Source organism: Erithacus rubecula (genome assembly GCF_903797595.1).
Source record: "Erithacus rubecula genome assembly, chromosome: 6".
NCBI lineage: Eukaryota > Metazoa > Chordata > Aves > Passeriformes > Muscicapidae > Erithacus > Erithacus rubecula.
The window spans coordinates 28879226-28899132 of NC_136688.1; the positions used below are offsets into that span (position 1 = coordinate 28879226).

Genomic DNA, 19907 nt, shown 5'->3' on the forward strand with positions numbered 1-19907 from the left:
CGGCTCGGGTACATCAGCTCATCAGCAGAACTCGCGAAACTCGGCGCAAGGTGGGCGGAGAGAGGGATGTCCCCGCCCGGGGCAGAGCGCGGCTCCCACTCGTGTGCCCGGGCCGGCACCGTGCGCTGCCCGCCCCACCTGCCCGGCCCCCGAGCCCGGGAAGGGGTTAAAGGCCCGGGGCGGCTGATGTCAGTTCCTGCGCTCCTCGGGAGGGCCGGCTCTGATATTTGAGCTGGGCTCTCCCGCCCGAAGGAAACCGGGGAGGGAATGGTAAAGTGCTGAATGGGACGGGAGCCGTGCCGGGCACCTGCCTGCCGCCCGGCACCGCGCAGCCGCTCGCGGCCAGGGCCGGTCCCGCCGCGGGTCGGGAGCCCCGGGACGCCGCCGGCCGCGCCCCTGCTGCCCCGCCGGGCAGAGACCCCCGCGCCGGCCAAGGTGAGCGCGGGCGGGGCGCTCTGGTGGGACCGGGGCTATGGGGAGGCCGGGGGCTCTCTCTGGATGGCCGGTCTCTGCGGGGCTGTCTGGCACAGCCTTTCTCTCCCGGTTTGTCTTTCTTCAAAGGTGACCGTAAGGGGACTGGCAGGAGCATTCTGGGGGTCGTGTTTCGTCATCTCTGTTAGCTGAGGTTTGCTTTCGGGTCTGGGACTTTGGCCCTGAAGAGGCATGGAAGGAATGGGGGGAGGAATAGCCACACGAAGGGGAAGATGCAGCCTAAGAAGTAAATGTGTGTAAGCTCTGCTGTCTCCTCTGCCTTCCTGGTAAGGCTCGGTGCGCGGGGCGAGACCTCCGCAGGTAGAATGGCACAGCTGGGAGCCCTTCTTCCTGCCTCTAGGCACTTTTACTAGTTAAGCCACCTGCGCGGATGTAGAGGGGAAATTATTCCCCGCTCCCTCCCGCCCCGGGCCCGCGACAAGCCTTTTCCTTGCGCTTTTCACAGCTTTTTGGGATGTTTTCTCCCCCCGCTCGCCTCTCCGCCCATGCTCCGCACATCTCAGGCCGCACTCCTGAGCGGGAATTGACTGCGTGGCTGAACAATTCCAGTGGCCTCAGTGCTAAAAAGCTCAGGGCTGAGACGAGTATGAAATAGAAAGTGAGTTGGCTGGGGTCCGGGTGTTGGTTGATAGTACAGGTTTTGCCCATCGCCTGTACTGCTGACCCCCTTGATTCAGTGACATGGAAAGAAATCTCTTCCCTTTCATTTGTTACATTTATCGCTTTTCTACTGATTGCTTTTGTAATACAGTAGCTGGAAGTTAGACCAGGATTCAGCTCCGGTGTTCAGACAGGGTCTTGTGCTTTTTACGGGCAGCTGCTAAGAACTGCAGTCCCCCTGTGCTGTGAATCCCCTATGACAGCCCGCGTAAATCTGTTGCTGAGCAGACACTTGCATGTAGAATATGGAAAGAGTGTTTCACTTGTCTTTATTATTTGCACTGTGTGAACAAAGCTGCAAACACTTTGTATTTGTGTATCTGCGCCTGAAAGTCTTCACATTGATTGTTTCGGCTTTTCAGGTGGGAGTGTACGAAGTCTCCTAAGTGTTTTGATTTCTAGTTCTGGATGCACCTATATCTGCAACATCAGCTGATTGTAGTCTAAAAACACAAAGAAAACCCCCCAAACGCGTGACATCTCGATTTAAATTTCAAATTCATCAGAATTGCAATGGGATGTGGACATTCCAAGTAAATATGATCATATTTATTTTGGATATGGAATTTAGGGTCAGAACTGTCTCTGACGTTTGTCAAAACTTACAGATATATGCATGAGAGTTCTAATTTTGACTGTATTTAGCAGATGGTTGAGTAATTTTTTTTCCTCACTGAGTTTTAAGGACTTTTTATCTGCCATTATTGTCACTGACAGTTGTTGGATACTTAACACTGAAAATCAAACTGCTCTTTAAGAAGTGGCTGTATGCATTTAAGAATGAAGTTTTGAAAATCTCAGCTTGTTTGAATAGAGTGGCTGTCTCCTATGTTCTACATCCCTGAAATAAGAGTACTGCCTCTGAAAATATCTGGCTCCCACCTTCTTCATATGTGTAAGTGAAAAAAGAGACAGTTTTATATAAATGTATCCTTATCAATTCTTTAGCTGATGTGAAAAGAACTGATATCTGTGAGACGAAGGAGAGTCAAAGAATGTGCTGAAAAATGCTCACAGAAAAGGACATCTGAAATGGCAGATCCAATGGAAGTGATTTAAAGTTAGTCTGTCAAAATGAAGTTCGTGTTGTAATTCAAAGTATAGATGAGCTACTTACCTTGAGAAGAACAGGGGAGAAGGAGCAATGCATTTTAATGGTAAATAAAAAGGCTGAATAAATTTTGTAAATCAAGTTGTATTCTAGAGGTAAGTATTAGACATTGTGATACAATATCTTTCTCTGAAAAAATGTAAGGTTTTTGCTAGGGGTGTGGTTATAATTCTAATCTCTAGCCTTCAGAATTTATTTGGTATGATGACACATGGGGAAGTTATTAGCTTAAGTGGGGGAGATGGGGATTAATAGAAGAATGGTAAGATAGACAAATGACAGAAGAGAATGTGACAACACAATGCTGAAGAGGGGGTGGTTAGATGGTGGGTATTTTACTGGTAGAATTGACTACTGACACAGGGGATTAATCTAATGGCACAAAACAAAATCATACGTTAGAAGTAGTAATAAAGTGGGCACAAAACCTGGAAGAGCAGTCTTTAAAATTAGTAGAAGAGGAAAAGATTCAGTTGCATAAACAGTAGGACTTCTTCCTGATACCCAGAAACAAATTGTGCCTTTGAAATATTAGTGATCCATAAAAATGCTGCCTGTAATTAAAAATATAACATACAGTTATACTAATCAATCACAGGGTAACCATGGGCACATTGAATTTTGCAATCACTGAATGGTTCAGGTTGGAAGGGACCACAGTAGGTCATCTGGTCCAATGTCTGTGTTCAGACAGGGCCATCTGAGAGCACATTGCACAGGATTGCATCCAGATGGTTCTTGAATATCTCCAGTGAGGAAACTCCACAACCTCTCTGGGCAGCCTGTTCCAGTGCTCAGTCATCTACCTGCAGAATAAAAAAGTTATGCTCAAATGAAAGTTCCTGTACATCAGTTTGTGCCCATCGCCTCTTGTCTTACTGTGTGGTACCACAATGTGTAGTATAAAGAATTTGATCTTTTGGAGATCTGGCACAGACCTGAGCTGTATTAATCTGTTCCAGCCCATTTGTAATTGCCCTCTTCCTCTCCCACATCTGCCATTTACGAAGAAGTCAGCTGAGATTCCTCTGTTCCTGTTGTGTCAGTTTCTCTGTGAATGTCAACCACCAGTGCAGTGTGGCTGTGAAAAAGGCAAGTGCAATCAGACAAGGTATTCCCTAGAGCAGGGAAAAGTGTTCAATGCCTTTACTCAGGCCTTTGTTGTGGGTGCATGCTGCCCTTCAGATGCATTTGGGGTCACCTCTGGCTATGAAGGAGAGTGAGAAGAGAAGAGAAGAACCAGCTCTTTTACTATGTGCACTGAAGCTGGAACAGGTGCAGAGGGAGAGCAGGGAGCTTTTCTTATGAAACTAAAGGAGCCCCTTGTCTCTAGCCTTGCAAATTGAGGTCCTTAAGGACAAGATTTTTGTATCTATAAATATATCAGGGGGTAAATATGAGGAAGGGAAAAATCCCTAGCTAAACAGAGGGGCAATAATTTACAAGAATTAACAGACACAAGCTGGTTATGACTATATTATGCTGATAATTGGAAGGCAGCTCATTAGAGACGTGAGGTTCCAGAATAATAATAAGTGGGAGAACTGCCAGCATGGTTCTAGGGAAGGGCAGTGTTCATTTATGAAAGGGATTATAAAATGCAGTTGTCTGTAGTGATAAAGAGTAAAATGTAATGATTCAGGACACCTATCCCATCCTAGACCCCCTATTTGGAACAAGGGTGTTTTAGTTAAATCCAAAGTTCTTTTTACTTTGAATCGTTAGAGTCCATCCCATTCATTTCTATGTCCTCTTTGAATTTAGATTTTATGAATAAAGACTAAAAGCTCCTTACACTTGTATGAAAGAGAACAGAATTTCATTTGAGAGTTAAATTGTTATTTATATCCAAACCAGAGTTAGCTGTAAACAAACTTAACAGTGGTGTAGGATCCTTCCATGACTTAGTGCACTCTTTTGACTTGGTAAGGACTGACAGCACTACCTTACAGAGAAACATTGCAGTGTTGGAAAGTGTACCAAAGGCAACCTGGTTAAATGCCTGGAAAGGAGTTAAGGCTTGAGATTAGAGCAATGTGCTGGGTGGGCTGTGGAAAAGAATGGCCTCTATTTCCATAATGCAGGAAGTGTGCTGCTTGTAGGAAAGTGGTCTTCTTTCCTATTGTGGAGTGGTTTTAGTAGTACTACACAAGTATAATCTGTGTAGTCTTAAACCTGACTTCTGGAATAGTGTTTCACAAGTCATTGGAAAAGTAGGCGTCTTGCTGTCTGGGAAACTTTCTATTATTGAATAAAGCAATCTGAACATAAAATAACTCCCAGGTAGTGATTATAGCTAAAGGTTATAAAATGTGTCTGTCTTAATTTGGAGCCTCAGACATAAAGCTGGATAGAGTGGATTGTTGTTTTACGTATACTCACACTATTACGTACACTCATGGTAACTTGAATCTCAAGTCTTACATGCAGAACATGAACCAAATATCCTGACAAGTGGGTACAACTGCAGGGACATCCTAAACTCTTCCTCTCTGCAGAGAAAGGCAGATGTAAGGGCAATGAGGCTGAGTGATTTTGTTGCTTTCTCACAAATCCTGGATTGTTCCTTGGTCTGTCACTCTTTGAGACTTGTGAGGACCTGTGAGCTGGTGAGAAGTTCCTTTAACAAGTAAGGATGTAATTGTTCTGATGAATCTGAGCTAATGGCTGCTCTAGCTTTGCTATTGCTTGATAATACAGCTGGACTACATACACTGAGTTGATTTATTTGTTCAAAAATACCTGAATTTGGTTACAAACATTCATTATCTAAATTTTTTTTGTCTTTTACTATAAGCACAAAGTATCTGAAATGTCTAAACTGTTCCTGAGTAGGAAAATAAAAGATCTTTAAAAAGCACAGCTTTCTCCAGTTTCTGAGGCTGTATATATCTCTGGATGTCTACAAGGACTTCAGTAGAGCAGCATGTTTTGTCTTTAGCCCTAACTTATTCCTGTATGGATTCTTTGTTTTAACAAAGCAGCTTTTTATATACTAGGGCACTTCCACTCTTATTGTCAGATGACTGTGTCAAGTAGTTGGGATTGGGAACAGTTGCTTAATAACATCACATCATCTTAACACAGACTGTATGAGATAAAGCACTAGTGACCCAAGCTGAAAATGCATGTCTGATACCTGAGGCAGGAGGTTTTAGTGACTTGAGAGTTTACAGCCATACTGGAACAAAGGAGGCAGGAGTAAAAAAATACTCCTAATCTCTGGATAGAGGCTGAACAAGTCTGTAAGGGTGGCAGTAAGGTTGTTTCTGGAATATATAGTATAATGCATTAGTAACTTATTTACTCATTCTAAAGGTAAACGTTTATCCATTAAGAGTGACCTCTGGCAGAGAGCAAAATCAGTGACTCAGGGTTGTACCACTTCATCATCTGCTTGGAGAAGAAATGGCGTTTGTTACTAGTTCTGTAAGAGGGCTCAAGGAAAACTAGACATAGAGGTGATAAGTTTGTCCTTCTAAAATATATACTTTTTTTTTCCCCTTTGATTCTGTAGGATTTTTAGAGCACCTCAGACGACATCCTGAACGGATGATTAATTCACAATGGCAGAAGTCACGGTGGAGAACGGCAGCTGTATGGACTGGCAAAAGCGATGCCTTGTCTTGGAGTCCCAGCTCTTCAAATTCCGCTTGCAGGCAAGCAAGATCCGAGAGCTGCTGGCTGAGAAGGTGAGCCAGAGGTGACTTCTACTTTGCAATGAGTTATGACAGCAAAAAAAATCTGTACCTGCCAAGCTACACAGTACATCTGTTGCTTGCAGTGAGGATTTCTTCCTTGATTATGGTTGAGAGGCAGAGATCTGCCTGTCATAGTGGTGTAAAGTGTCATAATAGAATTAACCTTGTTTACTGCAAAATCACCAAGTATTTGGACTCTAGTGGAAAACACTATACCAGCAAGATTCTGGGTATCTAAAGTGATTGAGACAACTGCAGAGCAAAGATGGATGTTTTGGATAAGAACAGCAGGATCAGGACTTGGCTTGAGCTTGGAGGAGTGCAAATTATGCTATAGTGTTAAAAGCCCGGACAGGGATACATGTATTGCCATAGTGTTAGAATAACACTTCATATCCAGTCAAAACATTCTGGTGATACTGAAGAGCAAGGCCAGATATTTTGAGAGTTAGAAACTTACGTGGCATCTGTGGTTTTAGAGACATCTCCCACTAATCTCTTTCAAGTGCCCTTTGTTTGCATCCCAGTGGAAAGAACTGGTAAAGATCAGAGGATTTTACTGGAGTTTTGGTTTTTTGCTTGTTTTTGTCATGGTATGATTTTTTAAATGTTTTTTCTTAACCTTAGGTGGTGTTGCTTTTCAATTAGAATTAAAAGTTTTTGCCTAAATTTGTAAAACATCTAAATTTGTAGGTTGCTGCAGGGCTCTTAAAAAAAAAAAAATGTGGCTTACATTATCACAGTTCAGTCCAAGTTTGCTCAGATATTCAATTATTATAGGAAAATAGTAATTTACTAATGAAGTTGGAATTTGTACAGCTGATTGCAGTTTACTATACCTGATGACAGATGTGTTCTAAACTCACTTTTGCTTCATTTTCTATTATGTGACTTCTGTGTGTATATTCTTGTTTGTTGGTTTTGGATGTAAAAACATCCAGATGACAGCTAGTTGAGAGTGGGGTAATTTTCATCCCTGCTTTCACAGTAATTGCATTTTCACTGTCACCATATACTGTATGAGACATTTTTTCCATCCTTCATATTTTAAGGAGTTGTGCAATTCTAAGCAGCTTTTTCATCTCTTCAAATTAGCTTCTGAGATGGATCTTAGTGATTACTTACCTTGAAAAACACTGAAAGTGATTGTAAAGTTCATTTAGATAAAGGCACATTTAAAAAATCATCTATGGATGTGGAACAGGTCTGGTAAAGACAACCAGTACTCATATGCAATACTTGTAAGTTTGCTGCATTATGAGATGTGTGTCCTTGTGCTTTCTTAATTTCTGCTTTGAGATACTTCTTGACTACCCACACATGAGACAATCCCACCCACCAGACTTCCTTATTGGAGAACAGACTTGCCAGATATATTTTGACTATCTCTTTAGGGAAGTTTGTGGGTCATGGCAGAGAATTAAATTTTCATCTACTTCAGGAGCCTGGCTACCATTTATCCAGGCTTTTAGTCAAAGCGATGTTCCCTGTGTTAAGATTAAGGAGTAGCTTGGTTCAGTGATCAGGTTATTCTGTAACTACTTGTGCAGTGCTGTTGTAGCTTTACTTGAAGGGTCAAAGAGCTAACAGGCTTGCAATTCCCAGCTCTGAATGTCATGTGGGAAGAGGGGGGAGCCCCAGCAGGGACCATGGGGCACCTCCAGCAGGCTCTTCTGCTGCAGGTGGACTTAGGCACGCAGTGCTTATGCTCAACGCTCCTTGGGTACTGGCCTGGGTTTCAGGTTCCCAGCTGGTCTGTAATGACTTGCTCAGAGACCCTCCTTCCCTTTGGTCACCACAAGACACCCCAGCAGTCACAGCAATAGAGGCTCCTGTCTGCATCCTTCTCACCCTCAGGTGGGTAGTGGTGCAGAACTGAAGGAGGTGCTTGGTTTATGTCTAGTGATGGCTGCTTCAGGGATTTTCTTGATAGATTTTATAGCAACTGTCATTTTAAAGTTTTTTTCTCATTATGAGGATGAATATATTCAGACTTACTGGAGAGTCCTGCATTTCAAGAAAGGATATTTGGGGCAGTGAGGGGGGATGATCATGGAAAAATGCGAAGTCCTTCACAGTTTGAAGCTGTGTGCCAACCTGTGGTAAACATTGCCTTGACATCCTCCCAATATGGTTTGCAGTAACAGGAAAATTATTTTTTTAAAGTGCTTTGAGATGAAAAAAGCACTGGCATTGGTAGCACAATGTGCTCTAACAGTTTAAATACCTGAGATTTTTTAAATCCGCTTAGGTTGAATAATCTGGATCGCTGTTCAGAACATGAGGAATTTAAAACCCAGTGGTTTAGCTGCCAGTGCCCTAGTTCACATGGTGTGAACTTTCACGTTGATACCCAGGTCTCAACTATTGAGCAGAGCTGCCCAAGCTGCCCAGAGCCTGGCTGAGGGTTGGCACAGCAGAAGAGCCTTAGTCCCTGCTCTCCCATACAAAGCTTTGCCATCCTGCTGGACCCCACTGGGCACAAGACCCTGGAGTCCTAGCTTGTGGACATTAACAGCGATTGCTTTGGAAACAGGCCATTGTTTTCACCCTAATTTCCTTGTACACACACAAGGAACAGGGATACTCCTCTGTTGGTGAGTGGCATAGCAGACCATTGCCTTGGCAGCAAATTGACCTGGTTAGGAGTGAGCTCTGGAACAGAACAGCAGGAGAAAAATGAAGGTGAGAGGTGTAGGAACTTTTTTCACTCAATTTTATGTAGCCTGTTCTGAGCCATCAGGGAAAGCCTGTGTGAATGGAAGATGGGAGGATCTTTTGCAGTTTTCAGAAGGGCCATCTGGGTAACTTAACCTGCTTCTGTCTTATTTCAATAAACAATGAACATTTGGAAAAAGGCTCTTTTGTCTCATACAAGCATGGCTATTCAGCTAGTCCTGTTTCTCTCATACAAGCAGTCTGGACTAGTGTTTGAAAGAGGAGTTCCGTGCATTTGGCTTGATTACTAAGTTTTTTATGTGACCTGGGTCACATTGCTTAGTAGCATTTGTCAAATTATAAAGCATTTTGAATGAAAGGACCCATGTAAATACCAAGCATTATTATTTATTCATTGAAGGATTTGAAAGAGCCTTACAAGCATGTATATATAAAATCTGAATGTGCTCTAGTGAGAGTGCTGACACGGGGATGAGTGAAATAATGATTTCATGTGCATAAGGAACACAGCAGTTACTTAACAGTTCATAGTAGGACAACCAACAATGTAGTACAGGAAATGAAGAAAATTACAAGTTCATTTAAGGCTACAGAAGGATTTAGGGTGACAAAAGTATTTGATTTGGCTGGAATTTAGCCAGGTCACCCTGCTTGCACAAGTTTTATAACTTTTTAGTGATCAGGAATGGTCCCAACATGGATTCTCTGTCCTGCTCAAGAACCATAACTTCCAGCAATGCAAAGCAACTGCTGGGACAACAAGGAGTTCTTCAGTCAGAATAGTGCTGTCTTCTTAAAATAGCCTGAGTCTTTCATGGAAATTGCTCACGTTGTGGAGGATTGAATTATTAGTTTAAGAGGATAGCTTGGTAAAAGGCCCAGAATTTCATCTGTGCTGTGAATGTAGACCCTGTCAATTAATCAGAAAACTAGGAGACAGCACTGATTCTGAAGCTACTGTCTTAAACACTTTATGCTTCACAAAGTGTATTATGTCTCCTCAATAGTTGTGTTCAGCATCTCTCTTTTGCTAATATGTTTTGATGCTACCTGTCTGTGGTGATGACTATACAGAGACTAACAGAAAAATGCATGGGTTCATCACTGCTCTGAAGGGACACATACTCAATGTAACACACATCACTGCTATTTGTGTTACATTTCTTGAAGACTGAGCTCAAGGCAGACTCTTTGGTCAGAGCAGCTTTGTGTGGCTGCAGTCCTCTGTGGCATCTCTCTGTTCCTCTGCCAAAGAGGCATCCTTGATTTGGATATTAAGTTACAGAGGCTGTTGTATTTGATTGTTCCACTGAAAAAGCAAATGAGATGTATCATGCTAAACGTAGCAGGTTTTGATCTTCATGATGTATGTCATTGCTTTTTTAGTTAGATGACTACTGAGGTGTCTACGTGTATATGCCTTTTGATATGTTTGCTGGTGGAGGTCAGTCTACTCCTGTATCAGTAAGCATGTATGGAAAGAAGAGTTGTCTTGTTGCCATATGAAGGAAGGCAAATGGAAGCAGGAATGCTGCCACGTCCATTCTGAGTGATCAATCCAAGTGGAACAAGTCCCATTTTTAGATGGGTCTTAGACTGGTTTGGTCCTGTTAGTGACCAACCTGAATACTTGGCTCCAGTGCTTTATCAGAAATGCATTGGAGAGAAAAGGAGCTCAGTTCCCTTTATAGTTTTTTCTTCTTTAAGCATGGTTCTTTTAGATTCTTCTATGTCATTCTTTCCATAGTAAAACATAAGTAAGTGTTGCAAACTCTATGAAACATTCCTCAAATTTTCTTGGTGGATAAAAATTTGTGTCACCAGTTTGTATTACTGGGCTTAAATATGAGACCTATTGAAGCAAACCAGATGAAGACCTTGGCAAACATCAAATGAGATACTAGGTTGCTAAAAAAAAAATTAAAATTAAAACATAACCAAACAATTAAAAAAACACCCGAAAATCCCCCAAACCAACCACCACCCACCAAAAAAGGGCTCTAGTGGCGAATTATTAGAAAGAACCCCAGGTACATCTGAATTTTATTAGAATTAAATGACTTAAACATGTAGGATAAAATTCAGTTCAGTGTCCTTTGACTTCGATAGCAACAATGTTCAGATGTTGGATCACATAATTGTCAATTTGCAAAGCTCTTTAAAATGAAAAGAAGCATGGGAAAATTAAGGTCATTGTTAATCTTGTCAGTTATGAGTCTATGATGCTTTTGAAGCCAAAGCAAAGTATTCAGTGGTTATAATGTGGCATCATAGAAAACCTGCTGTGAGCTTTCCAAGATACATTAATTTTTATTTACCATAGTGAATGAATCCTAGCTGAAATAAGATCAGGGAAGAATGGTGCACTGTAGACAGGCTCCTTGCAGGGATAGCCCATGCTGTGTAAATTGTAGAGATGAGGTCAAGACTTTGGCACTGTTCCTTTGACCCGTGTAATGAATGATGAAGCTCACTAATGAGAAAATGGTTCCGGTGTATTCAAAGTAGGGCAGAAGACTGGAAGAGGTCAAAAGCTTTTTTTTTTTTTCTTTTTCTTTTTTTTTTTTTTTCCCTGGTCAAAGCTGTCCAGTTAACTCAAAATATGCCAAAGATCTGTAGGCTTCCACAAGTCCTGAGTAAAATGTGAATTTCCAGGCAATGTTAATTATTCATTTTCTTTCTTTCCCTCTCTTCTTTCTTTTCTGTCTCTAAAGATGCAGGAATTGGAGCAGAGAGTGATAGAAGCAGAGCAAAGAGCTGAGGATGCAGAGAAACAGGTAAGAGATTATTTGATGTTAGCTCTGGTACAAGTCCAGCTGTTAACTCACTCTAAATTCCTTCCAGTCTAGCATACAGACAGCAATCTGCAGTGCTATACCCTGCTAGGGAAACATTGCTTTACAGTGGTGAATGGATTTTCTAATCTACTTCCCAGTCTGTGAGCCTGAGCTGTGAACAGGTGCCTGAATACATTGAACCTTAAGTGAAAACAAGCACCTTACACCTTCCTGTCAGCTGCACAGCCTGTACCCCCTCCATGCTTGGTTGTGGAAAAGGAAGGGGATGTTGTACCTCAGGATTAAATTGCAAAGATAAGACTGCTTGGCAGGTCCTCAGGAAGCAAGTACTTAAGAGTACTGGTGAGGACTTGTCTACAAGTAGAGAAGGTTCTGTGAAAGAAGTAGGTTTTGCAGACACACCCTGATCACTTGTTTTGGACTTTTTAATAATTACTGCCCTGGCTCAGGAGCCCATGGAGAAAAACAGTAAGAGCTGGATTCATTGTCTATTTCTGTAATCACCTAAAAATTAGGTATATTGTCTAAACTAGTTCTTCTGTGCTTCTTGAATAGTGGAGAAGGGGAGAGAAGCAGACTTGAGCTTGTGAGTAGGCTATAGAGAATAATAGCCCTTTGCACTCCAAGCAGTATTACAGAAACAAAAGAGCCAAGACAGGCCAGGTGGTCTAAGCTCTTGGGTCACTGCAGATCACTGCTGAAGTGAAGTAAATCAGCTCTCTCCAGCTAGACAAGAGCTGCAGGACTCAGCACTAAGTCAGGGATTGAAGGGCAGAAATAAAAGCTACACCACCAAGAATAACTGTCAAAAATGATTTCAGAAGTGAAGGACTGAATAGGCAGTGTTACAAGCACTGAGAGACTTATCACCTGGGAACCAAGAACTTGGAGTACCTGGAAGGTGTTCTGTCTGCAGAACATATTTTTCCACACCAGATCTTTTACTAACCAGCTTGATTCTAGGAAAGAGGCTATGTCTTCACTCTGTGCTGTTGGCTTCTATGCTAAATCAGCAACTATCAGTGAAGAAGAAGAGTTGTTCTTGAGAGAGGTATCAGTAAGTCCACACCCAACCAAGACAGGCAAAGGTAACACAATAGAGGTAAAAGTGGCAGCTGTGACAGCACCAGCAGGAAATAGTTATTGCCACTGGCCAGTGAAGGTTTCACACTAGCAGACACCTCAATGACAGGAGCAGAGTGCCCAGGATATGATAAGATGCAATGACAGCAAGGGATGGCATGGAGGACAAGTCAAATCCAGGTCCAAGAATGGGCCAGAAAGGGAGAACTTGAGTGGAAGGTGTAGCAGAAATGAGGGTTGCTTTCACTCACCTGCCACCAGTAGAAATGAGGGTTGCCTTCATTCACCTGCCATCAGCAGTTCTGTAGCCATATGTTGGCAGGTCCTAAAGACCAGCAACCCTCAGTGTTTGCCTTTCCAGCAGCCTTATCCACATCCAGAGATAAGTGTTCCTAGAAAAATGCTATGTTGCTGCCTGACAGCCTGAAGTAGTGACAGCATAAGACTAGAACCATTCCCTTCCACTAATGAGTACATTTACCATGAATGAGAGGCAGCCAACAAATGAGAGGGCTCCACATCAAGTATAAAATCCCTTGTTATCTTTCTCTCCAGGAGTGTGGGGGGTTGGATTTGTTAATTCAATGGGCTCCCTGTAACTGCCAGCCTCAATTAAGGAAATCACATGTTTGCAGTCCCCTCGCTGAGCCTCTAGTACAGAGTCAGCATTTGGGCATCAGACAGGAAGGAGGGGCCATTTCTTTTTACTATAATCACCCTAAACTCTAATGAAAGCTCATCCGACTCAGCAGGCTTAGTTTTCTGGCTCGGATGTGGGGTGCTTACCTTTCTGATTCAGTATGAGGAAGAGGCAGTTTGCTTCTCTGCCTAATGCAGGCAGACAGGAGGACAAAACACAGCTTCTGCAAGTATGAAGTGTAGGCTGCTCAACAGAGTGTGACTAACCCTCTTGCACAGACTCTGCGAAGTGCTCACATTGCTGCCTGCATTCTCTCTTTCTGGTTCTAAATTCATGCCAAATTTATGGTATGTGGAGTTGGTTTCTTTGCAGATTGAGCTTCTTTGAAATGTGTTGGAGCCAGAGATTTTCCCATCATCAAATGCTGCAATTAGTACATTTGAGTTAAATTGAAGGGTTTCTATTCGTCTTTAGAAATGAAGTCTTATAATCCATTGTAATAGAATGAGGTAATGGTAAAATGGAGTGGCATTATTTGGTGGATTAAACTTGTCTGTAGTAAAGGAGCAGTACAGCCATCTTTCTCTTGCTGAGATGGAGAAGTCTTGATACTGGTAGGAGCTCAAAGACAGGCAAATCTTCTGTAATATCTAACTTTGTAACTCCTTAGCAGGTCTGGAGAAAAGACTTGGCAGAAAGACAGGAATTGCCAAAACACTGTCTTAAGCTGGGGATAGGAGGTTGAAGGACCTCCATAGTACATTTTCCTATACAAATCTTAATCTGAAGCAAATGGCCAGGGGTTTGTGGTATACACCTTGGTAGTGAATGAGATAAAATACTGGCTATGATATTGTAAAGGAGAAAGGTGGGATATACTGTGTCCATATGTGTATGGAGACTGTGGTGCTTCTATGGTCTCTTTGATTAATAATTTGATTGTAGTATCTCACAATCTATCATGTGTTTATCTGTTCATGGTTCAGTTTGCTTCTGTAACTGCTTCAGCATTACAAATGAGTGGACAGTGTTCCTTTCACAAATGTGGATATAAATTGTGACCTGAAGGTGTTGTGGGTTTTGATGGTTTTTTTTTTTTCCTTTCCTGACTTGAAAAATACGAAACTTACGGATATTCTGATTGAATAAACCCAAAAAACACCAAAACGAACCAATGCAAATCAATTTTCTTCTAATTACCATTACAGGTCAGAGTTATGGAAGAGAAGATAAAACTAGCCAATGTGAAGACTGTTGAATCTGACAGCACCTTGCACAGGAAATACCAGGAATTGATGTGTACAGTGCAAGGAAAGGAGGATCTGATCAACAAATTGGAGACACAGTTAGCAAAACAGGTAGGGTTATTTTCTGCAGAGAGGCCTGTAGGTTGCATGAGTTAGAGGAATTCTGTCATGTATATTTCAAAGATAGGGATTATGTCTTGTTACAAGTTAGTCTCTGTTGCCTCCAGATCAGCTGTAAGATGATGCCCATCACAGTACAAGATCCTCTCTTTCCTTTTCAGACAAAACATCCACTCAGCTTCAACAGCCCATGTCTCTTCATTATTTGAGATCAGTCATGTGCCTAAAGGGCTTCCTTATGTTAGTCCTGAGACCCTGCATTGTAATGCTACAGCCTGGTCACAGTATTTCTCTGGCTTTTTGGCAGATTGATTGCTCTGCAAAACCATTGTGTGGCCTATCTCTGACTGTTCATGCTGCTTCTTGGGAAGGGTCTTTTCCCAGTCTTCAGCAGTCCTTTGGCATAGTTCATCTCTTGTCAGATGTCATTATAAAAGAGCAGCTGTTTCTCAGTATGGATAGTTCTTAGTCTCTTCCTTGTTCAATTGGTGGAAGGAAGGACTACAGCCCATCTACAGCAGGGCTTGCATTTCAGTTCTAGCAAAGGCTTTCCCCTGTGGTTTTAATAACATGAGGAATGAGGTATTCTTATGTGTTACTAAGTGAATGACTTAAATATAAGTAGAATTTTACAAAAAAATAGTTACTCAGCCGTTTGAGTTACATTGAAGTATTTGTCACCTATTTCGAGGACTCTTAGTAGAAATCTTGTTCCAGCAACAAGAGGCAAAATGAGTTTCTAGAAATTAAAGCCAAAGCTTGGCAATTCCAGACAAGAAATACTTGTTATCAGGGTCACTGGATTAGTTTCAGAATGGGATGAAATGGTGGCAGGCTAGAAGGTTACTAAGGGTCCCTGTAAGGCATCCTATTTGTTTTCACTGGGATGGGAAGAGCCATGGAGTTCAGAGCATCATTAAGAGAACACTGAGGTCATGTCTGGACTACACAACAGTGTGGGACACACAGAATCTCTAATTGCTTTTGGATCTTAAAGCAGAATAACTGCATCTATGGCTGCTGTGCCTGAGTGAATTGGCTGTGCTTAGAGGCAGGGCTTACTAAGCATGGTGGCAGTGCTGTCATCATGTCAGTATTCTGCTTTGGAGCCCTAAATAAAATCTTGGCACTGCACTTCACCATATAGTGTAATAATCAGAATCTTTTACCTCTTGGACCTTGTTCCAAGATAAGTCCAGGTCTTTAGGGATTCAAAGCTAGTTCCCATGTGATGGATATTCAGAGATGGTAGGTCTGTTATATGTGCCAGATCATTTCAGGCACATCTAGTATTCCAGCTCTTGCAGAGGTTGAGGCCTGATGATTAGGAACACACACAGTCATATTAAAGGAAAAAAAAATTAAATAAACCTTCTTCTTGAAGCATCTGATTTTATTACTTTTATTTCATTATGCTCAACTGCAAATGTTATGACTGCCTATAATGTTGCTAGGGCCTATTTTAAAATCAGCAAGCATACTTGAATAGGAGTCTCTAAATGTGCAGTTGTGGTGATAAATAGCATGTGGTGATTAAAAGTGATGTGAAAATGTGGGTAATTTTATGAGGTCTGTTTATCAGTGTGAAAAATTTCAAGTGGGGAGAAGGAGTGACATTTTTTATAATTATAATTACCAGTATTTGTTTACTTCAGAAAAAACAATAAGCAGGGAAACCACCAACTGCTACAGAAGGCATTATCTTTGCCCCTTGATTGGAGAAACCAGGGCTGATGTGCCATGCAGCATATTTTCCTCCTCTCTCCCTCCCTTCATTGCTCCCAGAACTGACTTCTTGCAGTTATTTGAATTATTATGTAGATAGGACAGTTTTCAGTGATGTTGCTTCTGATGAAGCCATACAGAAGTTGAAGTAGAAAGCTTCAGATGATCATAGTATTAATTCAGCATCTTTCAAAGGAAATTTCCAGAAAGGTTAAAAACACAGCTGAGAAAACACAGCTGCAAAAACAATGTAGCAATATTACCCAAGCAGATACCTGGGGGAACAATGGTGATTGTGCAAATCAACAGTATTGCCATAACACCTTTGTGTGGACTAGAACGTGTTCTAATGCATATGTAAACACACAACCACCTACAGCATCTGAAATCCTCCTAGTAGATCTTACTGTTTTTCAAGGTCAAGTTGTGGAGCTTTTTTTTTTTTTTTTTTTTTTTTTTTTTAATTTACTTTCTCTGTGAGAATAGTGTCTCTGTGTGTGTGTATGTGTTAAATAAGTTGTTATTTGCATCTTGTGTACTTTGAAAAATTCTGCTCTAGACTTGTGTTTACAGCAAAATTTACTTTTGCTTGGAATGATTGATGTTTTATGAATTGGTTATAGACGCTGCTTAATTCTTATTACCTTTGGCCAATGATGTTTATGTAGGCTGGGGAAACACTACAGCTGCTCAACAGCAAACAACAACATTACAAAACCATCTGAAACAGAAAAAGGTGCAGACTCTACTCACTGTGGTGGGTGACCAATTGTTACCTGACCTGGATTTTGCTATTCCACAACAAACTTTTGTAAGAAGCCTCTGAATCTAACTTTAGGGTCCATGTAAGGCAACTTAAAGCTTGATGTTTTTCAGAGGTCAGCTGAACAATTGTATCCAAGTAGCAGTCTTAAATCTCATGTCTGGAATGGGAGCTTCTGTGTTTCAGTCACTCCTGATGCAGTTACTCACTGAGAACAGTTAGTTGTGCTCTCCTGATGTGTCTAAGGTTGGTTTTGGTTTTTTGGCACAGAAACAGCTGAGGACTGAGGAAGCCAAAATTGTTCAAGAGAAAGCTGCCAAGATCAAAGAGTGGGTAACATTTAAACTCAGGGAGGTAAGTCTCTGGCTTTCTGCCAGGTTTCAAGGCATGTGAGTAAGTACAGTGGCTGCTCTGCCAGGGGGTTCCTATGTAGGACAACAGTCTGGGGACAGTCTGTCTGCCACAGGGACACTCTGCTTGTTTGGCCCTGCACATACCCAGTTGTAGGGCTGGGGTCATCACTCTTATCAAGGGCTATTTATTTTATTGGGCAAGCTATAAATGACTGTGAAGTCACCAGTGCCCAAAAGCAGTCTCTGAAGATTGACTAGTCATAAGTGGCTTTCACCTAGCTTTCCTTTTACCTCTCCTTCTTTTCTCTGGATGGAATTTCTGTTCCTTTCTGTTACACAAACATGTCCTTTGCTCTTCTATAATTTTCCATCTCTGCCTAATGCTTTTTTCCTACTGACCATTATTTTTTGTCTCTGTCTCTGTTGTATCCATTCTGTGGATTTGTGCCTCTGTCTGGGCCTAACCTCTAGCAAACAAAGACAGCAGTGGGTCACTATGCAGTTTTAAAGATGGAGTAGTAGTTTTCATCTGGGAGTTTTCATCTGGAGCTGTCTGGTCTTTTATTCCAGGTTAAAAACATGTATTTCCAAGTTTATGACAGAAAGGGAATTTGTTGGAGTTGGGAGAAGCAGTCTGTGTGGACACTGATTATATTGTGACTTTGCAATGTCATTAGATTGACTAGATAGTCCACCAAGATGCTGTGCTGCTTCTCTTCTCTGTGAGAAGGGAAGATTTGGTGTGACCTGCTGTGAATCCTGGACCATACACTCACATAGTGTCTTTAGTGGCAGTGAGGTTTGTGCCAGATGCTGATTCCAGGTGCATGGCATGCACAAGTGGATCACTGCTAGTTGGAGAACTTGGCATTGTGTTGCCAGTGGGTTACTCAAGACAGCACCACAGGTGATTCCTTCAAGAGGGAAGGCTGTCTGGGTGTACCACTGCTGTGTTTGAAAATGGATACTGAGACTCTTCAAGTAAAGGAATAGGGCAAATAGAGTCTCTCATACCCTAATTGGAAATGTAAATACACCCTTAATACTGGTTTGCTCCTTCTGGGTAGTGTTTTTTGATTCTCTCTTTCATAAGCATAATTTCTACAACAGGAATAAATGATAATTCATAGCAGGGAAGTAAATTTAAGTATGTATTTGAGAAGTGCCAGTAGTCCATACAGAGGCTGTTTGAGAAAGCACAGCAAAATATTTGAAGTGGGTTGTCTAGTGATGCTGCTGATTAGAAGGATTTTGAGGTGACTGGTAGACTCATCCATCTTTTTTTTCCTTGTTAAGAAACCTTGAAAGTAATAAAGATGAAGTCATGTTCTGTGTAGTGGATCATGTGCTCACAATATTGCATTATTTTTCAATTTTTATTCTTGTTTCATAGCTTGAGCTAGAAAATTACCACCTGAAAAACTGTAATCAAAGACTGATGGAGCAAATGGAAGCTCTTCAGGATACATTGCAAGGTAAATGTGTTCAGCTGGCACTGCAGCATAGTAACCACAACAAGAGTGGAAGTTGGCATTCCTGGGTTATATTCTTCACTTTGTCAGAAATTAAAACTTGTGGCAGCAGGCAGTAGAGTTGCTCTGTTCCTTAGCTGGATCCATTTTTCAGATAGGAATAACACGCTCACCTGCCTTAACTGTTAATTGTTTTTCTACCAACAATTAAGTATAGACTCTTTTTTGAAGAATCTGCATTTGCCTTTAAAATAAGCAACTGAGTTCCTGAGTTAGAAGAAGTCATTGGAATACATAGTAGAAATCTCCATTCACTTCAGTGCTGCAGGGGAGACGTCCCTGATGTGTTTCAGTGTACCTTATGTGAATTATTCTCAACCCCACAGAACTTTTGCTGGCATGTGAGCTGAGTAACTGAATAAGCCAAGGCAGCAGCTCTGTGGTCTGCCTTTAGCAGCTGGGTTCCTCTGTGCTATCAGTAGGGTTGGAGAAAGCTGCTTATCGTGTTTTGGGTTTTTGCAGTTCTTTGGTGGCTGGATGGAAGACTTTGGTCTCCAGGCTTGAATGCAACCCCTTTTGTTGTAACCTGCTTTGAAAAAGAAATTATTTCTTAACTTTTTTTTTTTTTTCATTATTTTTTAATGACCTTGGTTTGGTCCGAGTAAGATGAGCTAGTTTCCAAAACTTCACTGGGCACATGGACAGAGGACATTTCTTTCCTGTAGAAGTCTTTCTGGCATTCCTATTACTCCATAGAAAGGGAATAGGCAAAATTCCTTCTAAATCCCACCACATTTCTAGTGAAATACTTTATGACTGGGTTTTTCTCATCCCCTCTGGCTCTGACTGCTCACAAAAAGAGAATGCCTGGTAAGCTGCGTTAATAATCTGGTATTAAGTGTTCCCTGGATCCCAGCTCTCTGGGCAGTAAACAGCACTGCCCTCTCTTCTTATCCCTTGCTACTCTCACTATGCCAGGCTGAAGTCAGGGACTCTGTAGAGAGACAAATCTCTTCTTGCTTGCTATGCTAATAGTAACAGCTGTTTCTTCTTAATCTCCTCT

The 19907-nt window shown here is 41.7% G+C and overlaps 1 protein-coding gene across 1 annotated transcript in view; it reads left to right on the forward strand.

The window, feature by feature from the left end:
- PLEKHH1 (pleckstrin homology, MyTH4 and FERM domain containing H1) overlaps positions 1–19907 on the forward strand; it is a gene marked incomplete at its 5' end in the record, with an annotated part of 50649 nt that overhangs the window by 1878 nt on the left and 28864 nt on the right. Inside the window, 6 exon segments of the mRNA XM_079309633.1 lie at positions 5781–5822; positions 5825–5955; positions 11358–11420; positions 14373–14522; positions 17290–17373; positions 18766–18847. Coding sequence (XP_079165759.1) covers positions 5781–5822; positions 5825–5955; positions 11358–11420; positions 14373–14522; positions 17290–17373; positions 18766–18847 — 552 coding nt within the window.